At 41.0% G+C, this 21,524-nt stretch overlaps 1 protein-coding gene across 3 annotated transcripts in view; it reads right to left on the bottom strand.

Annotated features, from left to right (window-relative positions):
• The window catches only part of LOC309591244 (BOS complex subunit NOMO1), a 31,134-nt gene that overhangs the window by 8,022 nt on the left and 1,588 nt on the right, over nt 1-21,524 (bottom strand). Inside the window, exons 1-25 of one of the 3 annotated variants that reach the window (XM_082313279.1) lie at nt 21,098-21,243; nt 20,610-20,699; nt 19,376-19,421; nt 18,836-18,936; nt 18,606-18,712; nt 18,354-18,426; nt 17,660-17,812; nt 16,379-16,516; nt 15,506-15,595; nt 14,810-14,915; nt 14,229-14,379; nt 12,707-12,884; nt 11,799-11,940; nt 10,726-10,857; nt 9,813-9,949; nt 9,445-9,532; nt 8,510-8,573; nt 7,300-7,395; nt 4,615-4,824; nt 4,244-4,326; nt 3,079-3,238; nt 2,828-2,954; nt 2,102-2,215; nt 1,314-1,441; nt 568-709 (exon numbers count right to left, since the gene is read on the bottom strand). In XM_082313279.1, the coding sequence (XP_082169405.1) occupies nt 568-709; nt 1,314-1,441; nt 2,102-2,215; nt 2,828-2,954; nt 3,079-3,238; nt 4,244-4,326; nt 4,615-4,824; nt 7,300-7,395; nt 8,510-8,573; nt 9,445-9,532; nt 9,813-9,949; nt 10,726-10,857; nt 11,799-11,940; nt 12,707-12,884; nt 14,229-14,379; nt 14,810-14,915; nt 15,506-15,595; nt 16,379-16,516; nt 17,660-17,812; nt 18,354-18,426; nt 18,606-18,712; nt 18,836-18,936; nt 19,376-19,421; nt 20,610-20,699; nt 21,098-21,235 (2,994 nt within the window). In that variant the 5' untranslated portion in view covers nt 21,236-21,243. Of the gene's footprint in view, nt 1-567; nt 710-1,313; nt 1,442-2,101; nt 2,216-2,827; nt 2,955-3,078; nt 3,239-4,243; nt 4,327-4,614; nt 4,825-7,299; nt 7,396-8,509; nt 8,574-9,444; nt 9,533-9,812; nt 9,950-10,725; nt 10,858-11,798; nt 11,941-12,706; nt 12,885-14,228; nt 14,380-14,809; nt 14,916-15,505; nt 15,596-16,378; nt 16,517-17,659; nt 17,813-18,353; nt 18,427-18,605; nt 18,713-18,835; nt 18,937-19,375; nt 19,422-20,609; nt 20,700-21,097; nt 21,244-21,524 lie in introns of those variants that run through there. The other 2 variants (XM_082313280.1, XM_082313281.1) reach the window with 2 other exon arrangements.

The following is a 21,524-nucleotide window of genomic DNA, read 5'->3' as shown; positions in this document are numbered from 1 at the left end:
AAACAGGATGAAAACCCAATCAAATACTGCTTTCTGCTTCAGCGTAATTGCATACTCCATACATAGTGGTCCCAGAAATTCAGCTTCCGTGTTTCCTGCAGAACAGCTTACTTCACATACATGCTGTACAATCAACATCGTACATACACCCAATATCCTGCTAAAAATACGCTGTCACAGTATTTTCACAAGACAAACTAAATGCTTCCCCGAATTATTTTGCCTAAGAAAATTCCCCTGTAACACCTGAACACTGCTGAACGCGTTAGACACATTCAGTACATTGACCGGGGGCTCACGTCACGTCATGGGAACTGCTCAGTGTTTGTGGGAGGCCATCGCAGTACGCTGGCAGCAGGTTCCACAGACTCACACGCAAAGATTTTTCCCCCTTTACTAGAATGAACGTTCACTACACGACAGTGTAACACAGAGAGACTCAAGGGACTTTGAGCTAGCAAATGTGATGGGAAAACAGAAATGGGTAGCTAGTTAATAAAACACATTTTATTGCTCCAATATCACACTAACATAAAAGTAAATGACAGAGAGCATTCTAACCCTTACCAGAAGGCCACGTAGCCTGAATTTGCCCTCTTCATCAGTTATCGTGTCTTCTCCATAGATGCTACAATCCTTCTGCCCCACAGCTTCTACTGAGACTCCTTGCTCAGGCTCTCCGTTTAAAGAAGAAACTGTGCCATAACAGCTAGAGGTATGAAGAGAACCAATTGCTACAGATGTGCAGATGCTGTTTTAATGCACATTTTAAAGACATTTTATTGTTATAACTGATGGAAAAAGTACTTAACGTATTTAGCATAGCATGGAGAAGAAAAGGGTAATTTATAATGCATATGTAAAACTGTTTAAAGCATTAGAAATGGCTGCAGTTCAGAGCACAACTTTAGGAATCCAAGTTGACCCTGACCTCCGTGAACAGCAGCACTTACCCCTGAGCGCAAGGAAAGGAGGGATCTTGAAGTCAGATACCTGAATTGGTCTACCATCCCTACAATAGTCCTCTCCTGTCCCACTGGACATAGCACAAGCCACTTCCAGTGCCACTGACACAGTGCTTTCATAGCAACGTTTCTCCTTACAGCCCTGCCATCCGGGCTTAGCTATCTATCCGCATGCATGAGAAAAGGCTAAAAAAAGTACTTATACACAGCATAACAAAGTTAAATTGTGCCTTCAAAAGTACCCGCCATACCTTCAGAACAGAGATGTATCAGGAGAAAACACACATTTTGCATAATGCATCCTGGTACAGTACATAGCATTTTGCACGGCATTTCAGCTCTACTGACCTGTAAGCTGTTCTGTAACCAGTTATCCGAATTTTAAGATTCTGTCCTTCCTGCACTTCAATCATTTGTGATGATGGTTCAAAGCGAAACTCTTTCATCATGGGTTTAAAATAATACTGCCCTGGGCTCTGCAAAGAGGTGTAAAACAAGCTGTTTACTGATAGTGACACAAAAATTCACCAATTTCAAACAATTATGTTTCTGCAAGAGCTCCCTAAAGAGCTAAAGTTCTCTGTCCCAACCATAGGTTAAACTGGTTGGAAAACATGAGCACACTGGACAATAAACCAATGGAACTCCACCAGGTGACAAAGACTGAAGAGGGAAAGGAAACTGTGGCCCTAAAACCGTACCGCAAGACTTCAAGGACAGGAAAGCGACCAGAAGAGAAAAATGTCTGCAATGAAACTATTCAGGCATGTCTACACACATGTACAGATCAATAATCTAATTAGATTTCTTTCCTCTAAAGACTCTCAAATGATCATCAACAAATTGGCTTGTTTCGTGTTTACAGGCTGCAAATTAGTAACTGAGATCAATCAACATCATCTACTACCTGTTGGGGAGAAATCTCTTGCCAGGTTAGATTTGACATCTTTCACTTGCTAAGATTGTACGTGCTGTCCACTCTGAGGGACATACATCTCTCATGGTGGGTTATGATTTCAAAGGAGATCACACATCTCCCTGTCACTGAAGACAGTCAATAGCATCCCTGTTTTGGAGGGCAAAGTAACACAGCATCGCACATGCAGCCGCATTCAGAAGAATCAATTTCAACTTACCAGATTGGAAAAAGTCAGCATGCCGTTATCCTGCGTAAGGAGGTTAGACCGAAACACCCCTCCACTGAGAGACAAGAGAACTCCAGCAAGAGCCTGGTCATCCTCTGATTTGATCTATTTTTGAAAAAGCAATAGTTTTAGGTGTAAGCGAGGGTTGCTTTACACAGAAGGCTTCCATTCAGAAGCCCCTTACAGAGTGCACAGATGGGCTGGCTCTGAGCACTCAGCTGTACGCAGAAGAAAACGAGCCACATCTGCAGCATACCCCCTCCTGCGAGACTGCAGGGCTACGGAAGCTTGTGCTCTCGACACCCGGGCAGTCACAGCTGGACGTAGCGTGTGCCACCAGAACAGTCATTCTCTACCACTTCAGAGGACATGATGGGGCCCAGAACAAAGTATCCCAAAGAGCAGAACCAGGCACTAGTTGGACCAGACAGTACATGAAAAAAAATCATGTTGAGGGATAAAACTCATTAAGAGAAGGTGGTCCAACTCTACAAAAGCAAGTAAAGCCAGTCTTTTGGACTGCAGACTCTAACTTTCACTCTATAAACCTTGCAAAATATCTTCTGCATGGCAAGTCATGGTCGACAATTACGCTCATCCACCGTGACTTGTTTCCCCATGACAAAATTATCCGCAAATCCCACACCCATTGTGTTTCCTGTCTGGCTCTAACTGCACACACTATTCATTCAGAACCCAAAGTGTTTAGAACGTTACCTCAAACGTCACCCCGGCAAGAGCAAAAGCTTTGAAGTCTCCAACTGTTCCTTCTACTGCAGTCAAAACAAACCCTTCTTTCTGAGCACTAACTGTATATTCCAAGTCACTGTGGAGTGGCCCAACACTTCAAATAAAAGGAAAGAAGAACTCGTTTTAAAAAAAGCACTTGGATATCACACACACATTGTCAAGTCACCACTGCACTTTAACTGAAGAATCCAAAAGATCAAAACAAATCTGTTAATTACCTGTAAGCACCTTTGTCATCGGTGAAAACTGTGATGAGCGGGGAAGTTGCTCCCTTTTCACCAATGACAATCTCAACACCTTCCAATTCAGGATGAATTTGCCCTTCCAGAAATAAGCCTGCTTTTCCATGAATCTCTATCAGCTTTCCAGGACAACTCTCTTGGTCATTGCAAAGGGGATTTAAGACAAACAAGAAAGTCAAAAATACACTCACCATTCTGTCTTAACAGCAAGACCTTAACTACTTCCAAAGTGATCAGCTGATGTTATTTTACCTTAGAACAAGAGATCAACCCACACAATTCTATGGCCTCCCAACACATCTTAAAACATCTGAACATTCACAAAATCAATAACTAAGTTCCAAAGCTATAAGCACATCTCCAAAACAAACATTCTGGATTTGCTAAGTGCTTTGAGGATTCATTAAGCTACATATATTGCAGCTACATGGAGAAGATTCCAACAATATTCCCTTCTAGCTGATACTACACCAAGCTTTGCCAAAATTTTTTGAGATCAAATTCAGGTCAGCATATGTCATGTTTAATGACATAAGTAAAATTTTATTCCCCCCCTCCCCCCTCCATGTATTTAGAATGTGCACAAAGAGGCACATAAAAAGGGGGACCTAACATTTTCTAGAGATTTCAAACGAAGGATGTTCACTTAGGAACCTGAGGGCAAGATGGACATTGACCTAAGCAGTAGCATCAACTGACTGATGATAACCCTGACAATTTTGAAGTTCACTTTTTTGTGAATATTTTTATTACTGTCATTTACTACAAACAAAACTTAACAGAAACTTGAATTTGGTAACAAACTCAGAATACAAACGTTGCTTTTGCACAACTATTTTTCTAGACAAGAGTAATATGAACAATTCTGAGAATCTGGTGTAATGTCCAGAAATCTAGTCCTGCCTCTTGTGCCAAGTGGTCTTTCAGCACTTGGAAGCATATTCTGCTGATAAAACTGTACTTGCACCCTCTACCAAATACCCATGCTTCCAAATTCCAGAGTGAAACTGACCCAAAGAAACAGCTGCAATTGAAACTTTCCTAACATTACCTTTGAAGAGCTATTCATACGTTCATCTATAAGGATACATTTCTGCCTTAAAAATCTACTCCTTTCAAACTAGGTTTTATTTATATTTACCTCCACTAACAACTGTTTCCACATAAGATGGGTAGAAAAGGAGCTCTTTTGATGACGGTGTCACAGTAATTTTCTCTCCAGACCTATAAAACACAAATAAGATACAATTAGAAGAAAATGGAATTAGCAGCTTTCATGTAGAACAGAGTACTGCATATTGACCCAAGAACCCATCTAAATACCCCAAGGAAAAAATATCAACAATAACATAAGCAAAATTTATATGATGTGGTATGAGTTTCCATTTAGCTGAAAGTCACCAAGAACAGGCAGCAGCCCTTTGCTGTATGGAATATATCACTATTCTGTCTGGTGGCAACACCAGACAATAGTACAAAGAATACACCTTGTCCATTGGAGCCTGGTATTACCTTGCCCAGTATGAAAATTCATATAAGAATGGTCCTTGGAGTTCCTCCACCATTTCTTGCACCGGTGGCTTTGTTCCTTCCTCCTCTTGGCCCTTCTTTTCTCTCTCCTGTCGGCGGGTCTCAATTTCTGCCAGCTGCTGCTCCCTACGTAACTCCTGTACAGATTTCAGGGGCCCTAAAACTAAGGCAGGTTCACTGTCAATGGATGACCTGGAAACATGGAGGAGAAAACAAAATCATCTCCTTTCATATGGAGGGATAAGAGCTTGTTATATATGTTAATTACTGCCTTTATACTACAGCAGACAAGTCCCAGGATTTTTTTTAAAATCCATTCCTTTTTAATTCTGCTATTTATTCCAAGCATAACCAAAACTTTTAACCTCCATATCAATGAGTTACTACTAGAAAGGCTCGTTCACAGGGACTACAGGTAACCTACCTGGCCTAGCAGGAAGGGACCTACTTGCAACTCTCACAAATTCTGGCCCATCATGCTACAACCATTTAAGAAGTTACAGCCCTGTTGCCTCCTGCTCCCCTCCGCCATCCCTCAGCATCCCACTGCAGAGCCAGTGTCACACGCCTACATCTCAACCACTTTGCAGAGGCCAGCATCTTAACTTAGCTTAGGTTTTCGTAAGGAGAGAGTCTTGATTTTGCACCACGCACCAGACACTTGCTCTGCTGCAGGGGCAATAACCTCCCACAGAAGCACTGACAAGCCAGCAGGAGTGGTAAATTCTAAAGCCAAAGGACCAGTTTGCAAAAGTACCTTTAACGAAGCCCTAAACTAAAAGAGAAAGGCTGGAATTCCAAACCTGAGAACAAGCGTAATACAGAAAGGATGAGTTATACAAAATAAACAAAAAGACTGGTAAGCTCACTTTTTTTTTCGGTACTAGGAACTTTCCCTTAGAACCTACCTCTCAGGAGTATAAAAGGAGAAGATAAACTGCTATCACAAATAAATATTTCCAATAGCTGGCAACTCCCAGGAAAAGTTCTGAGTTCTAACCTAGCTACCTATCTACCTAGCTACCCAGCCATCTTATCACTGTCCACTGAGCAGATTGCTAGGTAAGTTTAACCAAGTTCTTTAAATCAGCTCAGAACAATGCATCTTGTTTCACTTTCCCTGATCTTACATCCTCTCTTTCCTAGCAATTTCTTCTAGTCTCCAGCCATCCTTTGTACCTTATCTTTTCTCTCTTCTACAAAAATCTGAAAACCTGTCCCAAAACATTTCAAAGTTCTCTATAAGGAGCAAAATGAAATGATCACGATTGTTTTTCCTACAACTACTTTAGATTATCAGGATAGTTCTGTCTCTCACTTCAGTCTTCACCTATATTCTATTTTGTCTTTTTCAGGAGAAACAGATACTACTATCACACTAAGTTTCATCAAGGCTTTAAATTCTTTCTCTGAAGTCCAGAGACAATACAAAAATGTATCAAAAACATTTTTTTGTCCTAAAACCTATTAAAAAACTGTACAGACATGCACACAGTCTTATGACGTTAATAATAAATTACTACAGTCTCACTTTTCAAACATAACTAGCCATCATCAAAAATTGTTAAGAATCAGCTTTATTTTTGGTTGGGTTGTTTTGGTTTTTTTTTTTAATTCACTGAAAGTTAACAGGTCACCACATGGATCTGGTACACAAGCATAGACTTTTAAAAACAACTGTCTTGCTTTTAAATCCAGAGCTGTTCCTTTTACGTTGATGGCATTTCACAAATTGGACCTTGGTTGAAAAGCTTCAGGCAGGCTGGAACAGAGACAGGCTGTGGCAACTGAGCTGCTTTCAAAGCACTTGCCAATAGTCTCAAAAAACCCAACCAGCCTAGAAGGCCAGTATAATATTCACCTCCTCACTAAGTTGTTTTTAAAATCCTAATGGCTCTCTGCTATCTCAATGTTTCTTTTCCAGCTGCTGTAGTTGCCCAGTAGTTGCAGTTATAGCTTCATTAAACTGAAGGAACTCAAGGAAATGCTCTGCAGGAAATTTGTTCTCTGACAAGATGTTTTCTACAGTCAAAAAGTTTGAGAACCCATAGTCTAGAGCAAGTGGACATCAGCAGAGCATTAATAAAGCACTCATCATTATCAGACACTTCCAGGCAGATCTGGCACCTCATACAATTAAAGCTGTTCACAAATCAGTGCTCCCTAGTGAGCTGTCTGTTCAGCTAAACATAAATTGGCACATTAGTGTGTAATCACTCTGCATGGTTTTCCTTTTATAACCCTCTTCACCCCAGTAACAATGCTCTAAAGCAGCAGATTGCCATTCTGAGGAAAGAAAAAAGGAAAAAAATAGATGCCAGTGCTAAAGAGCTCAGACCTAACCTAAAACAATACCCTCTAAATTCTGAAATTTCAGTTCATTAAAGTGTACAAAAACTCAGAAAATCATTCTTTTTTACCATGACACACAAGTAGAAAGGGGCTATATTGGAATGAAGTGAGAATGTTCAAAATGAGGGCTGGGAATTATTTATCCATCTACAAAGAACTCAAAGAACAGCTTAGTATAAAAACCTCTTGCAGTCTAGAGTTGGATGCCATCCCCTTAGAAAGCATCCACTGCGATATTAAAACCAGAGCAAAACTTTATGAAGGAGATGTCTTTTTCTTCCCCTTTTTATAGCCCCAAGATTTCTTTGTTCTTACTTAATGGTAATAGTCACATCCATCAGTTTATCTGTTATAATCGTGCCAAGGACATGGTGTCGAACTGCAGTGAGCGTCAGTATACTAGGAGAGGACCTGTAAATGAAAGTAACAAAGAGATGAATTCAAGGTCCCCCTCCTAAAGAAAATAACCAAATCTTATTTAGCAGAGTTTGTGCTACCATATCTAAATTTGAAGTGCTTTATAAAAGACGACATACAAATTACACAGCAAAGCTGTAGTGGAGTTGATAGCATATTGGAAAGGGAGCATTTTCCAGCTCTGAACCCCAAACCACTGCATGACACTGGCCAAATCAATTCCTTCCTTTGTGCCTCCTGCTTCCTCTCAAGCTAAAGCTGCTTTGATTGATTTCATATATACAATCCCTTTACACACAGCAGAAGGACACTCAAAAATTTGTCATATTAGACATAGTTCACCAGGATTCCCCAAGTCTAATGGTGCTTTGCTGCCCAAAGAGGGTTTCTGCTTCTATCCATTCACTCACTCTGTGCTGGCTCTCATGTTTAGCATGTTTAGAAGTACTTTTAATTCACTAACACACCAGAAAAGAATCAGATGTTAATGCTGTATTCGTTTTCTGCCATGTTAATGAATTAGAAGTAGTCTGGGAGCAGAAATCCTTTTTGGAAGCAAAGAGGCATTAAGCACATTGCCAGACCATAACCTATAAACAACTAATAAAACATGGCTGACTTAGGAAGATCAGCAGTGCTCACTTGTGATTAGGGTGAAGATTTATTCAGCTTGCAAAAACTGGGGTGAGCAGAATCAAATCGCCACAGAGTCATGGCACTAGGGACATAAAACAGTGGTATATGCCTCCTAGTAAACTTGCTATCCTATCATCTTTTGCATTTCAACTCTCATAAGTGATCAACAGTTTCCACTGAAATCTCTCTGCTTTGTTACAAAGCAAAACCAACGTTAAACAGACAGAAGGCCGACAAAAATATCCATTTAAAGTAGCAAAAGCATCTTTAAAGCCTATCATTAGCTGATTATTTTTTTAAGACTAGAAAGGGCAAGAGAACACATCTGACACTTTGCTAAAGCTTCCCTCTATTGGTTAGAGACAGTCATAGCAACACATCCTGAATTGCTGAAAGAAAGCAGCCGCAGCAGAAGGAAGCTTTATGAAAGCATACTGATAGTCATAAGATCAAAACCAGATTTTGCTCTTACGTGTCGTAAGTGTAATACTCATGTTCAAACTGGTGACAGGAACGTGGGGTCACTTCATATACACCTGTAAACATTAAGTCAAAGAATGATCTGCTGAAAAGATTCAAGCTTACTGTGTCGGCTGAATTCTCAAGATCACATGAGACCTGAGGTATGGAAAGAATTACAAAATTTGACTATATATCTACTGCCTTTCACATAGAGACTTGTAAATTAATTCACCTCTGTTCAGTCACAGATCACTACTGGAAGCTGTGCAGCGGTTCTAATGTACACTGATAGAAAACACACTTAGGCATCACTACAGATGAACATAATTACAAACACAACAAACCAAACTACCTCAGAAGTAACCTGTTATGGTCCCATAGCTGATACCCTTTGACTGATTATAGAACCATTATATTATTGTATTGTGAGTGAGACCACTGGCTCTAAGGATGAAATGTTCAAAGCTGAAAACTGAATCAAAACCAAACATATTTGTTAACTGTTTTACTAAGGGGCCATAACAGAGAATTAGCTCCAAGACATTAAAAGAAGAAAAAAAAAAACTAATTTTAAAACATTCTTTTTTCCTGTTATAGATAACCATGTGGTAATTTGAACAGTTATCCCTCAAGAATCCTGTATTGAAATGAAAATGAACAAGATTATTTTAACATGCTCTTCATTTATCAAAGATCAAAGCCCTTTATTGCATCCAAAAAAAAAAAATTACTCCTGGAATCTATATTTAGGTGAAGAACTAAATAGTAGGAGAATTCTAAAAAACTTAGAACAGAGCATTTATATACAGATGTAAATAAAACAATGCCTCTCAGAAACCTCAGAAACCACAACAGTTAGGTTTGTTTTTTTTTTTTTTAAATTCCCAGCAGTATTAGTTGACTGGTTCTTCTTCGTTTTTTAAACTAATATTTTAGAGCTGTTACCTGGCTTTGAAAGACAGAATCTATTAACTCCTTTGGACAGGTTATAAACACCAACGTTCTCTGGTCCGTTTCCATCCTGATAAAATTCCTGTGAAGCCACAACACAATTCACCATTAGTAACTACCAAACAACAAAATAAAAACAGTATTTGCCTAAAGATACATGAATGCTTCTCTTTTATAGCAGCTAACAACACGAGACCATTTTACCAAATCTAAGAGACAAATCTCAAAGCACTCTAAACATCAACGTTGCTGTGCTGTATGACTCCCCAGAGACATGAGAAAGCCTTGATTCCAAGCATAATCCAACCTACCTACACAAGTTCATTAAAAAAAAAAAACAAGGATGCATGTTACCTACGTACCAGTGTAATTGCATGAGAAAGAGAACACCTCAGCATATATCCAGTCTGCCTGAATTCTACTCCTGAAACATCTTCCTCCATGACTTCCAACTCCAAAGACTTATTCTTCCAGCACCAGTCTTCATGTACAATGCTTACTAGAATACACATCACACAAAGCATTTTAGTAATGTAAAACCGTGTGAATAAGGGCAGGGTTTGTCGTGTAAAAAGCTTGCATCACTGTAACTTCCCCGGCAATAATCTTCAAAGCCAGATACACAACAATGACTGTAGTAACAGACCTGACTCACAGCACTACAGCATCACCAGGAATCCAGCACATCTCGTAACAGAAAAGCTATTATAAAAAGGAATAATGAAGTCTGGTCACCCTGGAAAGTTCTGCAATGTGCACTACCATTGTGATAGTCAAAGAAGCCTAGAGGACATCAGAATCTAACTCCAATTTCACCTGGCGGAAAGATGTTCTGAGCCGTGTATAAATAGAGCAATCTGTATATACTCCTTCTACACCTTTCCTTGGAAAACAATTTATTTTCATAGTAGGCCAAGGCAGGCTGGCCAAAACACATCTTGCTCTTAGGACAGGTACTCTTGAAGCAGAACAACTAGGGCGTGCCCCTGTTCTTCGGCTTGGGACAAGTCAGTTCGTTATAAAGCCCTTTTTCCTCACACCAGCCATGTAGACCCTAAAACTTAGGGGAACTGTCAGCTGACAAAAGGGTTAAACATACAAGATTAAGAACACTTCATGCACCGTTATACAGTATTTTTCCAGATTCTCTCAAGCTTCAGAACTAGTTCCATGTTGGGCATAGTGTAAACAGTATCCATAATAACAGAAGTATACAGATTAAGTCACAAATTCAGCTACTAATGTAACACTTGAAGCAGTTCCCCATAATCCTACCTTTGTACTTGCCAGGTAGCACATTTTCAAACGTGAAGGCCACCGAGTCCATGCTTCCAGAGAGCTGCAGGTTGCGTTTTTCGCCCTGGCGGCTCACAGACTGTAATGTCACCATCAGATCACCACAAGCATCTGGGCAGAAAGGACAGCAGAAAATGAGACTGCATTCTGGCTTGCCAGCTTTGCCTCTAAAACCCCCACTCCAAGCAAGCTTCATGTGTGCTAAGATTAACATGTTTTCTCTCTTCCAGTAGAGAACATTTCCAATTAAAACTCTTACTTTTATTTCTTAAGCACATGTTTACCAGAGCTTTTTTGCATTCTTCAGGAAGTACAAGATTGTTAATCATATTCTTTTTTCTAATGGCAAGTAACAGCCACAGGCCAACATTAAATTCCTGGGTCCACCTTGCTCTGCAGAGACTATGGGGCCCAGAAAACACCCGAGAGACAGAACACCAAGTGCAGAGAGGATTCAGAGAGGAAAAATGAAGGGGTAAAAATGACAAAAGTCAAGCTCCAATCACCATCTCCTGAAATCAGTGGGTAATCACGGAAAATAGCAGGAGAGAGGACCTTAGGCTAAAATAAAGACAAAAAGCTTATGAAAGAGAAGAGAGATTGCAAGGTTCTGTTAACAGCCTGAGCCTCTATCCTACAGGTTTTTACATGCACTGCTTTTTTTTTTTTTTTAATGTCTTTTTTGCCTTCAGTACTTCTCTGATTGATGTACAGTATCCCTAGTGTCAGCCAGGAGCACTTCTTCCAGAACTTACCCATCTTCTGAGGAAGGCAAACTGGTCAGAATTCCTTCCTGAGGAAGGAATACTTGCTTATTATTGCAAGTATTAAAGATAGGTACATAACTTTACTCCAAACTTTATTAAGGTACCTTATTAGGCTGTCAGGTCTCCCAAAAAAAGAGCTGCTTTACCTACGTGCTGGAAGTTACTTTACTTACCTGCTGACGGGGCTACCCACAGCAAGTGTCTTGATCTAAACAGTACTCATTCACATACGCAGTGCTAAAGTTCTCTGTTCTTGTTTCCACTTTACTTTCAAAATTGGCTTACCTAAACAGGAGACCTTCCCTGAGACAGACGCCAAAAACTGAGAGAAGATCACATCCATTACTGGTGTGTCTGTAACAGTAACAGGGAACATTTTGGGTTTCAAAGCCAATCCTGCTCTGGTCTCAGCCTCTGGAATAATTACCTGTAGAGTATATGACATCAAGATATCACTAGTTTTTAAATACCAGTCCAAATACACCCACTCTGCTGAATTCAATCCACTTATCAGAAATTAGAAAATAGAAATTTACTGTAAATCCCAGGCAAAGCAAAACCAGCCTCCCAAATATACTTTTCAAAATTCTGTATTAAAAATCCTCCAAAGAACTGCAATAAAACTGAGCTAAAAATCCTCCAAACAGCTCAGTTTCAAAAGTCTGAGTGAATTTCACTTCAGATGTACTGCAGCTTCTACATTAGGCTATTTCATTATCCATAAGGACAGTTACAGGCCTTATAACCATGCACTTCCTTATCTTCCAGCCTGCACTATCTCCCACAATGCAAAATTCATGGTGGTTGTGCTACAGGTTCTGCTGTGACCTACAACCTCAGGAACCATTTAAGCACCTGAGAAAGGTACACATTACATGTCTCACTCACAGGATAATACATTAAGATAAGAAGCGATCTAAGGGACATCACAACTAAGAGGAGAGAGAAATAAGAACTTTCAGCCTCAGTGGCCTGATCTCCTTTTAACAAGCGTAAAGGACAAGGAGCATGGGAATCTCAGCTTATTAAGGGGGGGGGGGAGGGAAATAACTGTCATTGTTTAAATAGTGCCAACAGGAGAAACGGACCAGGAAAATCTAAATTCAACTTCTCAACTTTTAGAAATTAAATGTTTAAAATCTTCTAAAACCTCTTGACAGTTCTACAATGAAGAAATGGAAGCTCATTCTTACCTGAACATTGTATGTACCCGATTTTGCCTTAAAACAAAACGCGCCGTGAGGGTCAGTTTCTGTGGTAACCGGTGACGCTTTGTCCTTGTCTTGAGGCACCATGGTGACCTTGTATTTACTAATCTGTTTGACTGTGTCAGGGAAACGAGTTACTGAGATCTGGCCACACACACTGAATCTGTTAAATAAAAGCCAGCCGTAAGAATACAGATCTTGATTTTACAAAGCTCATAAGAAAATACCTATTTTAAAACATCCTTAAAAAGTAAACCTCACTATGTTGAGGTACTAACACTTGAATTGGAAGGCATTTCTCCTGAAAGAGTGTTCATATCAGAGAGATACTATAAGCAAGCACAGCGAAGCAAGTGCAAAGTCCCGTATGATTAATGGGATCTTTTCTTTTACAATGAAGTCGCCATGACATTACGTTATATTTTTATTTGCAAGCAACTTGCTTCACTCTTCCCCCCCACCAACCCAGTCACTTCAAGCCTTTTTTCTTTTTTTCTTTTTTTTTTTCCAGTTAGGCAGGCAATTGACTTAGGATTGCCATCCCTCAGGGTTTAAATGATTTGAAGTGTTTTGTGTCAAAGACCTCAAACATGATAGGTAATTCACTTGAACACAACCCTAGTACGCCTACTTCTGTGAAAACACAAGACAAAAATGACAAATTAGAAGCTGTTAAGTCTTACTTTTCACCTTCAACAGTACAACATATTTAGTGACTGAAAAAACTGTAACTGATCATTTAACAACACACAGGTTTTTTTTTTTTGTAAATAGCTAGCTAAGTCTGCATGAGCTAGTTGCCATTTGCCTCAGTAAATTCCTAGTTTTAATTCTCCGGAGGGTCACCACTATTTTCTCCTCCAGGAGAAGCTCCTGGACAGAGAATCACACCCCTTTTGTCTTCCTCAGATCACACTGTATCTCCCACCGCTGCCTCACACTCCCAAAATCATCCTGTTACCATTACACGGGCTTACGCCCAGCAGTCAAAGAATCACAAACAAGAAAAAGACATATATATACATATGTGTGTATATATGTCTGTGTGTGTATATATATATATATATATATGACACCTATGACCTTGAGAGTGATGAGTAATAAAATGTAGAGGTTTGGTACAACGCTGCACTGGACAGTTATGTAACTCGACTCTTGCATAGAAGGAGGTATCTGAAATGCAGCATCATCAGCAGAAAGCCTCTCTGTTCCTCTCTTGGTTCACATACAGGTCTAGAATTGCTCAATACACCTATGTCTTAGCATCTTCATTTGCAAGGGAGAGGTTATTAAGAGGGTGCTCTCAGCCTTAACTAGTATGGAGCAAAATACTGTGGACAAAACATTACCCTACACTCACGCTGCCCCATGTACCTTCAATTTCTCGAGCAGTATTTAGCTCCTGACAACAATATGCAAGTCTGGGCACAACATGGGAAAGGACCACCCATTTTCAAGACCTTGTCCACATATCAAAGTACATTTTCATCATGACACCAGTACTTACCCTGTTGCAATGATGTTTGCTAGCTGAGGTGTATTTGGTGCAATCTTCACCGTAATAGTATCAAAGAAGAGATGCTCTTTCCTGGCATGAATTGTGTATGTACCTGTTGTTATGTTCTCAAGGCGGAAAGAGCCATCAGCTTTTGTTTTTACTGTAACAAATAAAGAGGTGAGTTAAAAAACAGAGCATGTCTTGACTGTCAATCCTTATGTGTCAAAAAAAGCTAGAGGGCCATGCACTGCTTTAGGCTATTTTTAATTTACATTGCACAACAAAGAAACAGCATTATGCTTTCTTACTAGATCAAGCTTCATTTCTCTATTTCAAAGCACAATTTGACATATGGTTGAAAGAAAATAGAAGAAATTTTCTACAGCAAAACAAATGAACACCTAATACACTCATCTAAGCCAGAAAATGCAAAATTAATGAACTGCATGAAAACCAGTTTAATATTTCAAATAAATTGCAACAGAAATAGTGTATCATCCTGAAGGCTTAATCCCATCTCATACGCTATTCCTGTACTTCAGCCTAATACAGGCTTCCCTGTAGCAACAAAGATCAAGACCCCTGCATACCTTTAATCTGATTGTTCAGAGTCACAGTGGCATCGGCAACTCCTTCTCCTTCTGGACCATTCAACACCCTGCCTGTGACAGAGAAACCCATCACATGGAAAACAGGCTGAAATAGGAAAAAAGTTAACATTAATCTTTACTCAGTAAAAGCAAACACACACCTACAGCAAGCAAAAACAACTGTTTTCCCCACACACACATATAATGGAAATTTATTTCCAGCTTTAGGAAGAAAATTTACCGGGATAATCACAATGAAAGTACCTATCAATCCGCAGGCATACTGTTCCCCTAAGCATGGGAACAGATTATCAATTTATCTGCATCAGCACAGGTCAGAAGGCCCAAGTCACAGATCATAACGCTATTACACAAGGCACTCTGCAATCCAGAGATCTGACAATCTGAATGAGTAAATTTAAGCAACCTGAAAGATAATTGCCTGTTTGCAACGTGCCCATGAAAGTGAACATTGTAGACAGCTTTTCCCTATTTTGTTTTTTCCTAGTAAAAGGATAGAAGTGTAGAAATGCCAGATATTGTCTTCTAGCTGCTGTGCAAGAGGGTATGTGTAACAAATGTCTTCAAACTTTTTACAAAGACGTTTTTCCATAATCCACCTGCTTTCTGCTAAAATCAGTTATGCTGTTACAGGAATGAATGGCACAAAAAGATTATTTCCTCTGAATGCCTTACCTCAATTTGTAAACTGTCATGCTCTACAAGGAAGTCCAGTCTAGATGGAGCAACATCAAAGGTAATTCTCTCTCCCCTGTAGAACGGTATCTGAAAGAAGACACATCGTTTTGACTCCTAAGAAGCTATGATGACAGAATTGTTTTCCTTTACCATTTTCTGTGTCCTTATCACCATCAGACACCTCTACGAAGGGTCGAATGGGCTACAGACTTCCTGGAAAAAATAACTCAGAGGGCTGGAGACAAGAATAAAGGCAGTATTTCAAGACTCTCTGATGGAAACCATATGAGATTATCCAGACAGGCAGAAAAGTAACCCTCTATCCAGAATACAGCAAAGGTACTTGGATGTGCAAGAGCATACAGATAGGAGGCTATATGATAACTAGAAGGGTTAAATGAATGAGAGAAGTTTGAATCCCACTTCTAGATCATGCAGGCTGAGAATGCAGAACAATCATTCTAGGCAGTGCAAGCACAACCATGCTCCTACACTGTCTGGACATAATAAAGAGAATGGGCAAAAAAGAAAACAGAGAACTTAAAGGACATGAGGCGGCTGTAGTCAACTGAAACCTTCAGTCTCCCAGCAGCCTCTAGGTGTGGTTCTGTGACTGGCCAATGTATTCAGGTAATTCAGAGCCTGATTTGCAAGTAAGTCCTTTCTCAGAAACCACACCACAGAGCCCTATCACAGCAATTTACTTCACTGTCACACACTTTAGGTTGGAGGTTCCTATTCCAATTATTTCATCTGATTCAAAAATATTTCAACTATTTCTGTTTTAACAGCTACAAAGTTACACATGATCTAGTTTAGAAAATAAAGTTAACAGCCCAATGGATAAATATGTAAATTCTAGCTACTTACCACAGTGTATTTCCCACTTGGCAGAGAAAGAAAGCTGAAAGATCCGTCTTCTTTTGATACAACACTGCACAAATAGGATAGAGACTCATCTCTTGACTGGAATCCATCCACAGGAGAAATATTGCAGCCCACAACATCCTGTGGCAATAAATGCAATACAACTGTTTTCCCATGGGAGAACAAAGAAAATAATTTCGGGGGGATGCAGGAGGGTTCAAAATACTGTACTGTGAATGAAAGATGGGAAGTACAAAACCATTTTAGAGGCAAAGTTTGATAGCATGGCTTACAATTCGTGTATAGGTAAAAAGAGGAAAAAACAACCAATAATCAACTTTACGGTAACAACACAGAAAACTGGGAAATTCAACATCCCTCAGTAGCCCAGAACTGCACTGTACTTAACTACTTCAGTTCTGCGGACAAGACATTACAGAACAGAGCTCACATAACAAATCACAGTACCTGACCAAATGTTTCACATTCATGTCAGTTGAGTGGCAATAGAAGCTGGTGAACTTTGTCTTCACATCAAGAGGGCAAAGAGCAATTAAGAGCTCATGTTGAAGACAAATTACAGCTACTGTGCAGTGAATTTCAGGATTTGTCTGGCAACATGTTGTGCCTTGTGCCAGAAGCTGGTCTTTCACCATGGAGGAGTGTCATCCTCATGAGGGAACACATTTACTAACCAACATTTAATATGCGAAAAGGTGTAACTGGAAAAATATTGTCTTAAAATCGTAGCCCTTAACCCTGCTGACCCACAGGGAATATACAGATCAATAACATGCTGTGAACCATATTATATTTTGCACTTGTTGCTTGCTTCAGTTCAGGTCTTAGTCTTCTACATCCCTGAACAGCCTGCTTGTTGAGGAGCCTGGTTGTTTGAAAATAGTAACAAAGAGTTCAAAACAGTTGAAATTAAAAGAATGTTCTAATTTCTTGTGTCCAAAAAATATGTAGACCTTAAGCCTCAATTCTGCCGACATTTAAACAGACAGCTATTGTGTTACACATCTGAGTGATGCCATGGAGCTCATGTGAAAACTCAGCATGTACACAAATGTTGTATTACAAGGGCCTTGTTGAAAAAAAAAAAGCCTCAAAAAACAAACAAAAAATACAGCTTGAGGGGTTGTACAGTTTAAGTTTTCTGTAAGCCAAGCTCAATGAAGGACAGAGATGAGTAACAGGGCAATATGAATCTAGAAGCTATTTAAGCTGCTTCTTATTTACGTCCATAATCCTACTGAAAAGGTACTGATACACCATTACCTCTTTAGTGACCGAAGAAGAGAAAAGGAGAAACATGACCCCTTTCATTGGTTCTCCATCACTCCTTACCGACCCAGAAACATTGTAGCCGGCAACAATCAGAGGGCTAGCAGCATAAGCATTAGAACTCGTCACCCGTACCACTGTGTTTGACTGAAATACAGAAACACAAACATTTTCATCAAAAGTAGGCATTAGATCTCATTTACAGCACCTAAATAAAAATCAGCAGCTGTATATTCAACAACAGAAACAGCGGCCAGAGGAGCAGTACTCAAAGAGGGTCCACAGGCTATTCAAAACACAAAGACACTAAAGCAAAGATATTTTACAAAACAGTATTTTTCCTGTTTCACTGATTTAGGAATTGGTCAGGATCTCAGACCTCCTCAGAAAGCAAGCAGTCTGAGAGGGAAGGATTAGAGCATCTGCTATAATATTCAAGCTCCTGCAAAATGGATAGGATTAGAAGACCAAAAGCAAGAGCTCATTTGCCGGTCATTCCCTGACTGGCTCCACTATCTCCAAACTGGGCCTGCACAAGGCAGTTTCTTGACTACCTAAATTAAATTTATGAAAATACCATTAACCTTGTCCACTCACAAAAACGCTTCCTCACACTAGTTGATCAAGACAAGGCGTAACAGATCCACCCTCACTAAACAGGCAAACCAGCACTTTTGTAGGCTCTAACCTCTTTCAACATCCAGGTAGGATGAGATGCAAAGATTTCATATTCGCCAGGAAGCACTTTAAAGAAAGCAAACCTGTAAGGCAAGAAAGGGGTTACATCTCTTCAGAAATAGTCACAAACATTTGTTTACAGAAAAACAATTCAGACTCTATACACGTTAGAAAAAAAATCTTTCAGAACCACTATAATACCAGTTAATGTGACAGAATTGAAAGAATCTTGTGTAAATGAACAGTATGCAGCCACACTCACTTTCCTCCAGGTTGTGTAACAGTTGCTTGTATGTTTATGTCACTGCCAGCATTTCTCAGTACAACCTGGACTCCAGCAGGACCTAATGTTTGACCTTTGCTGAGAACCTGTCAAAATGAAGAGAAACCAGAGTATAAATGGATAAAAATAACTTGCAGAGCTGAAGTAGAATGTTTTTATCAAGGTAAAATTAGCATAAGATGGAATAAATAAAGATAAAGGAGTCTAACCTTTCCATTCACAGAAAACCCTGTGAACACAAAGTTAATATCACCTCCCTTTGTGCAAATGTCATTAATGCCATCCACATGGATGTCTACACTGGTTGGTTCTGGGGGGGGAAGAACAATGAAACAGCATGGTAGTTAGTGAGAGAGCAATCATGAAGCAACTCTACTTTAGCTTTACAAAATTCCCGCAGAAATGTATTAACTCAAGCACACAAGTGTTGCTCTGGAAGTCTTGCCTCAGCAAAGTTAAAGCACCTACAAATCCTGATGTTGAAAATCTTCTTTCCCCCTCCTATTGTAGCCATTTCTGTCAAAAACCCACGTTCCTTCAAATCAGTTCACAGGTTACTTTGTCAGTGTCTACCTTACAGCTTTATTTTTCTCTGGCACAGTAAGTACATTTTACTTATTAAAACCATACAGTAGGGCTTATCTCTTTTGAAAAGCATTTCATTTTCCCTGCCAACTGCCAGTTAGAGATAGTTAAGTCCCACATTGCAGATACACTGTCCTATTGTAAGAAGACATACGAGCACTTACCAAAACTCCACCCTAGGGGAGGCTCAATTTTAAGAATGAAATCCCCCTAAAAATAAAAAAAGCAATAACTGTCTTCACTGATCTAAATTCAATTTAGCTAAAGGATGAAAAAAAAAAAAAAAAAAAAAGTCAGAACACAAGCATCATGCTGCAGAGAGTAACACAAGACTCCCGTGTCCCATTCTCCCTTCCTGCTACCTAAGATACTCTCTTCAAAGCAGCAGCAACATCTACCCAGACAGGCTGGGATGCTGGGCTCACATCCAGCCAGCTAAGAGCAAAAATTAAGTATCGTCATGTTTATACCGCTTCCAGACTAAATCTGGCTCATGTTCAAGCAGCTCAGTGTTAGAAAGTGTTCAAATCTATCTCTACCTGCCCCAACAGATGTGCTCTAAATCAGCCTTTAGTATTTCCACCAGGAGGTCCTACTCAAACATTCTGCCCAAACATGGGATAACAAAATTTCAATCCTATTAAAAGCTCTGCACGAAAAGGGTATTAATCTACACAGAGATCCTCTTTAAATCAGTGGGTACCACATATGTTCTGAAGTTTATCCATGGAAAGGCTCAAAGACCTAAGAATGAAATCACTGAGATGAGAAAGCATCTTACATTCTTTGATTTGGAAGGGAAGGATTTATTTCTGATCCCTAAGTTAACTAGCTCTTTAAAAGAGCAAAACACGTAGACCATCTGAGGGCAGCTTGTATTTAGATTGAATGTAAACATTTTTCCAGTCTAAATAGACACCAAACTTGATACATCATGAGCTTCCTGCATCATTTTTTTATTAAGACATTTTTAATATCTGCAATTAGTCATTCAAGGGATTTTCAATTCAGTCACATCAAAACACGTTCTCATACGGATTTATTTTCATTTCTATAGATAGGTAACTGAAAGCTTTATCTGCACTCTGTAGGAACCTGTACTTTTTGTGAGTATTTGTACAGCTGCTAGCACACGGCTGTTGGCAGTAACGCGGGCTCCCAATGCTGCAGTCATACAGATAAATAGCACAAACACAACGCTGCAGCTAAAGCTACCTGGCTTTTCTCATTATAATACTTAGCACTGAGAAATAAAATAGTTGCATTACAAAAAGAAACAGTTGAAAAATTATGTCCCGATTCAAATGTTTCACGGGTGGCTCTTGCCCTGACGTTTAATCTGCCGGCAGCTCCTGCCTCCAGCACGGAGGAGACGGCACCGGTATCCCAGTTTCTTACCTTATCATAGAGGGGAATCATGAAATACCCATTGTTTGGAGCGCAATCTGTCTGGTATTTCAGAGTACCGTGTTTTGTATATAACTTAATCTAAAAGAAACAAACAAAAAAGGCAAAAAGATAGCTTAAAACACGTGAGCAAAGCCGGCACCCGGCATTCCCTAACACAGCAGCACCCGCGTGTGCCCGGGGGTAGCGGGGAAGGGTTTATTGCAAGACGACTACGGTCTGCCAGGCAAAGCCGGCAGAGTTCCGTCCCGGGCTCGGAAGAAAACCATTAAAGCAGAGCCCCGCTTCAACCGAAACCACGCCGCGACCGCCGTCAGCTCGAGCAGCGGCCAGGGCAAAGGGCTGAAGCCTCGCCGCGCAGCCGGCCCCCGGCCAAGCCTTTGCAGCCGGACAGGGAAGAGGCGGCGAGGGCGGCCGGGCGCCCGCCCCGGCCCCGGCCGGCGGAGGGGAGGGGAGGGGAGGGCAGGGGCGGCGCCCACCTCGATCAGGGAGTAGTTGATCTCCACGTCGGACTTGACGAAGCCGCCGCAGCCCACCACGATGTCCTCGGAGCCCCGCGCCGGGCCGCAGCACAGCGCGCAGAGCAGCGCCGCGGCCGCCCAGGCCCCGAGCCCCATCCCGCCGCCGCCTCCCTGACTCAGCGCCGCCCGCCGCCAGGCCGGAAGAGCCGCCCCGCGCCGGGCGGGACCGGCGGGTGCTGCCCCCTGCCGGCCCGGCGGGCCGCGGGCCCGCTCCCCGCCGCCAGCTCCCCGCAGCGCGCTGCCCAACCGGCCCGGCCCCGCCGCGGCCCCCCGCCGGGGCGCTGCCCCTCGGTCGGTCCTGCCGCTCCCCCGTCATGCAGCGCGCCGCTGCTGCCGGGCTGCGCCAGCCCAGGCGCGTCCCCGAGGCGCTCCCGGCCGGACTTTG

The sequence above is a fragment of the Platalea leucorodia genome, assembly GCF_965183815.1.
Source record: "Platalea leucorodia genome assembly, chromosome: 5".
NCBI lineage: Eukaryota > Metazoa > Chordata > Aves > Pelecaniformes > Threskiornithidae > Platalea > Platalea leucorodia.
The sequence above is the reverse complement of the archived record's forward strand: the minus strand, read 5'-3'. Positions and strand labels throughout refer to the sequence as shown.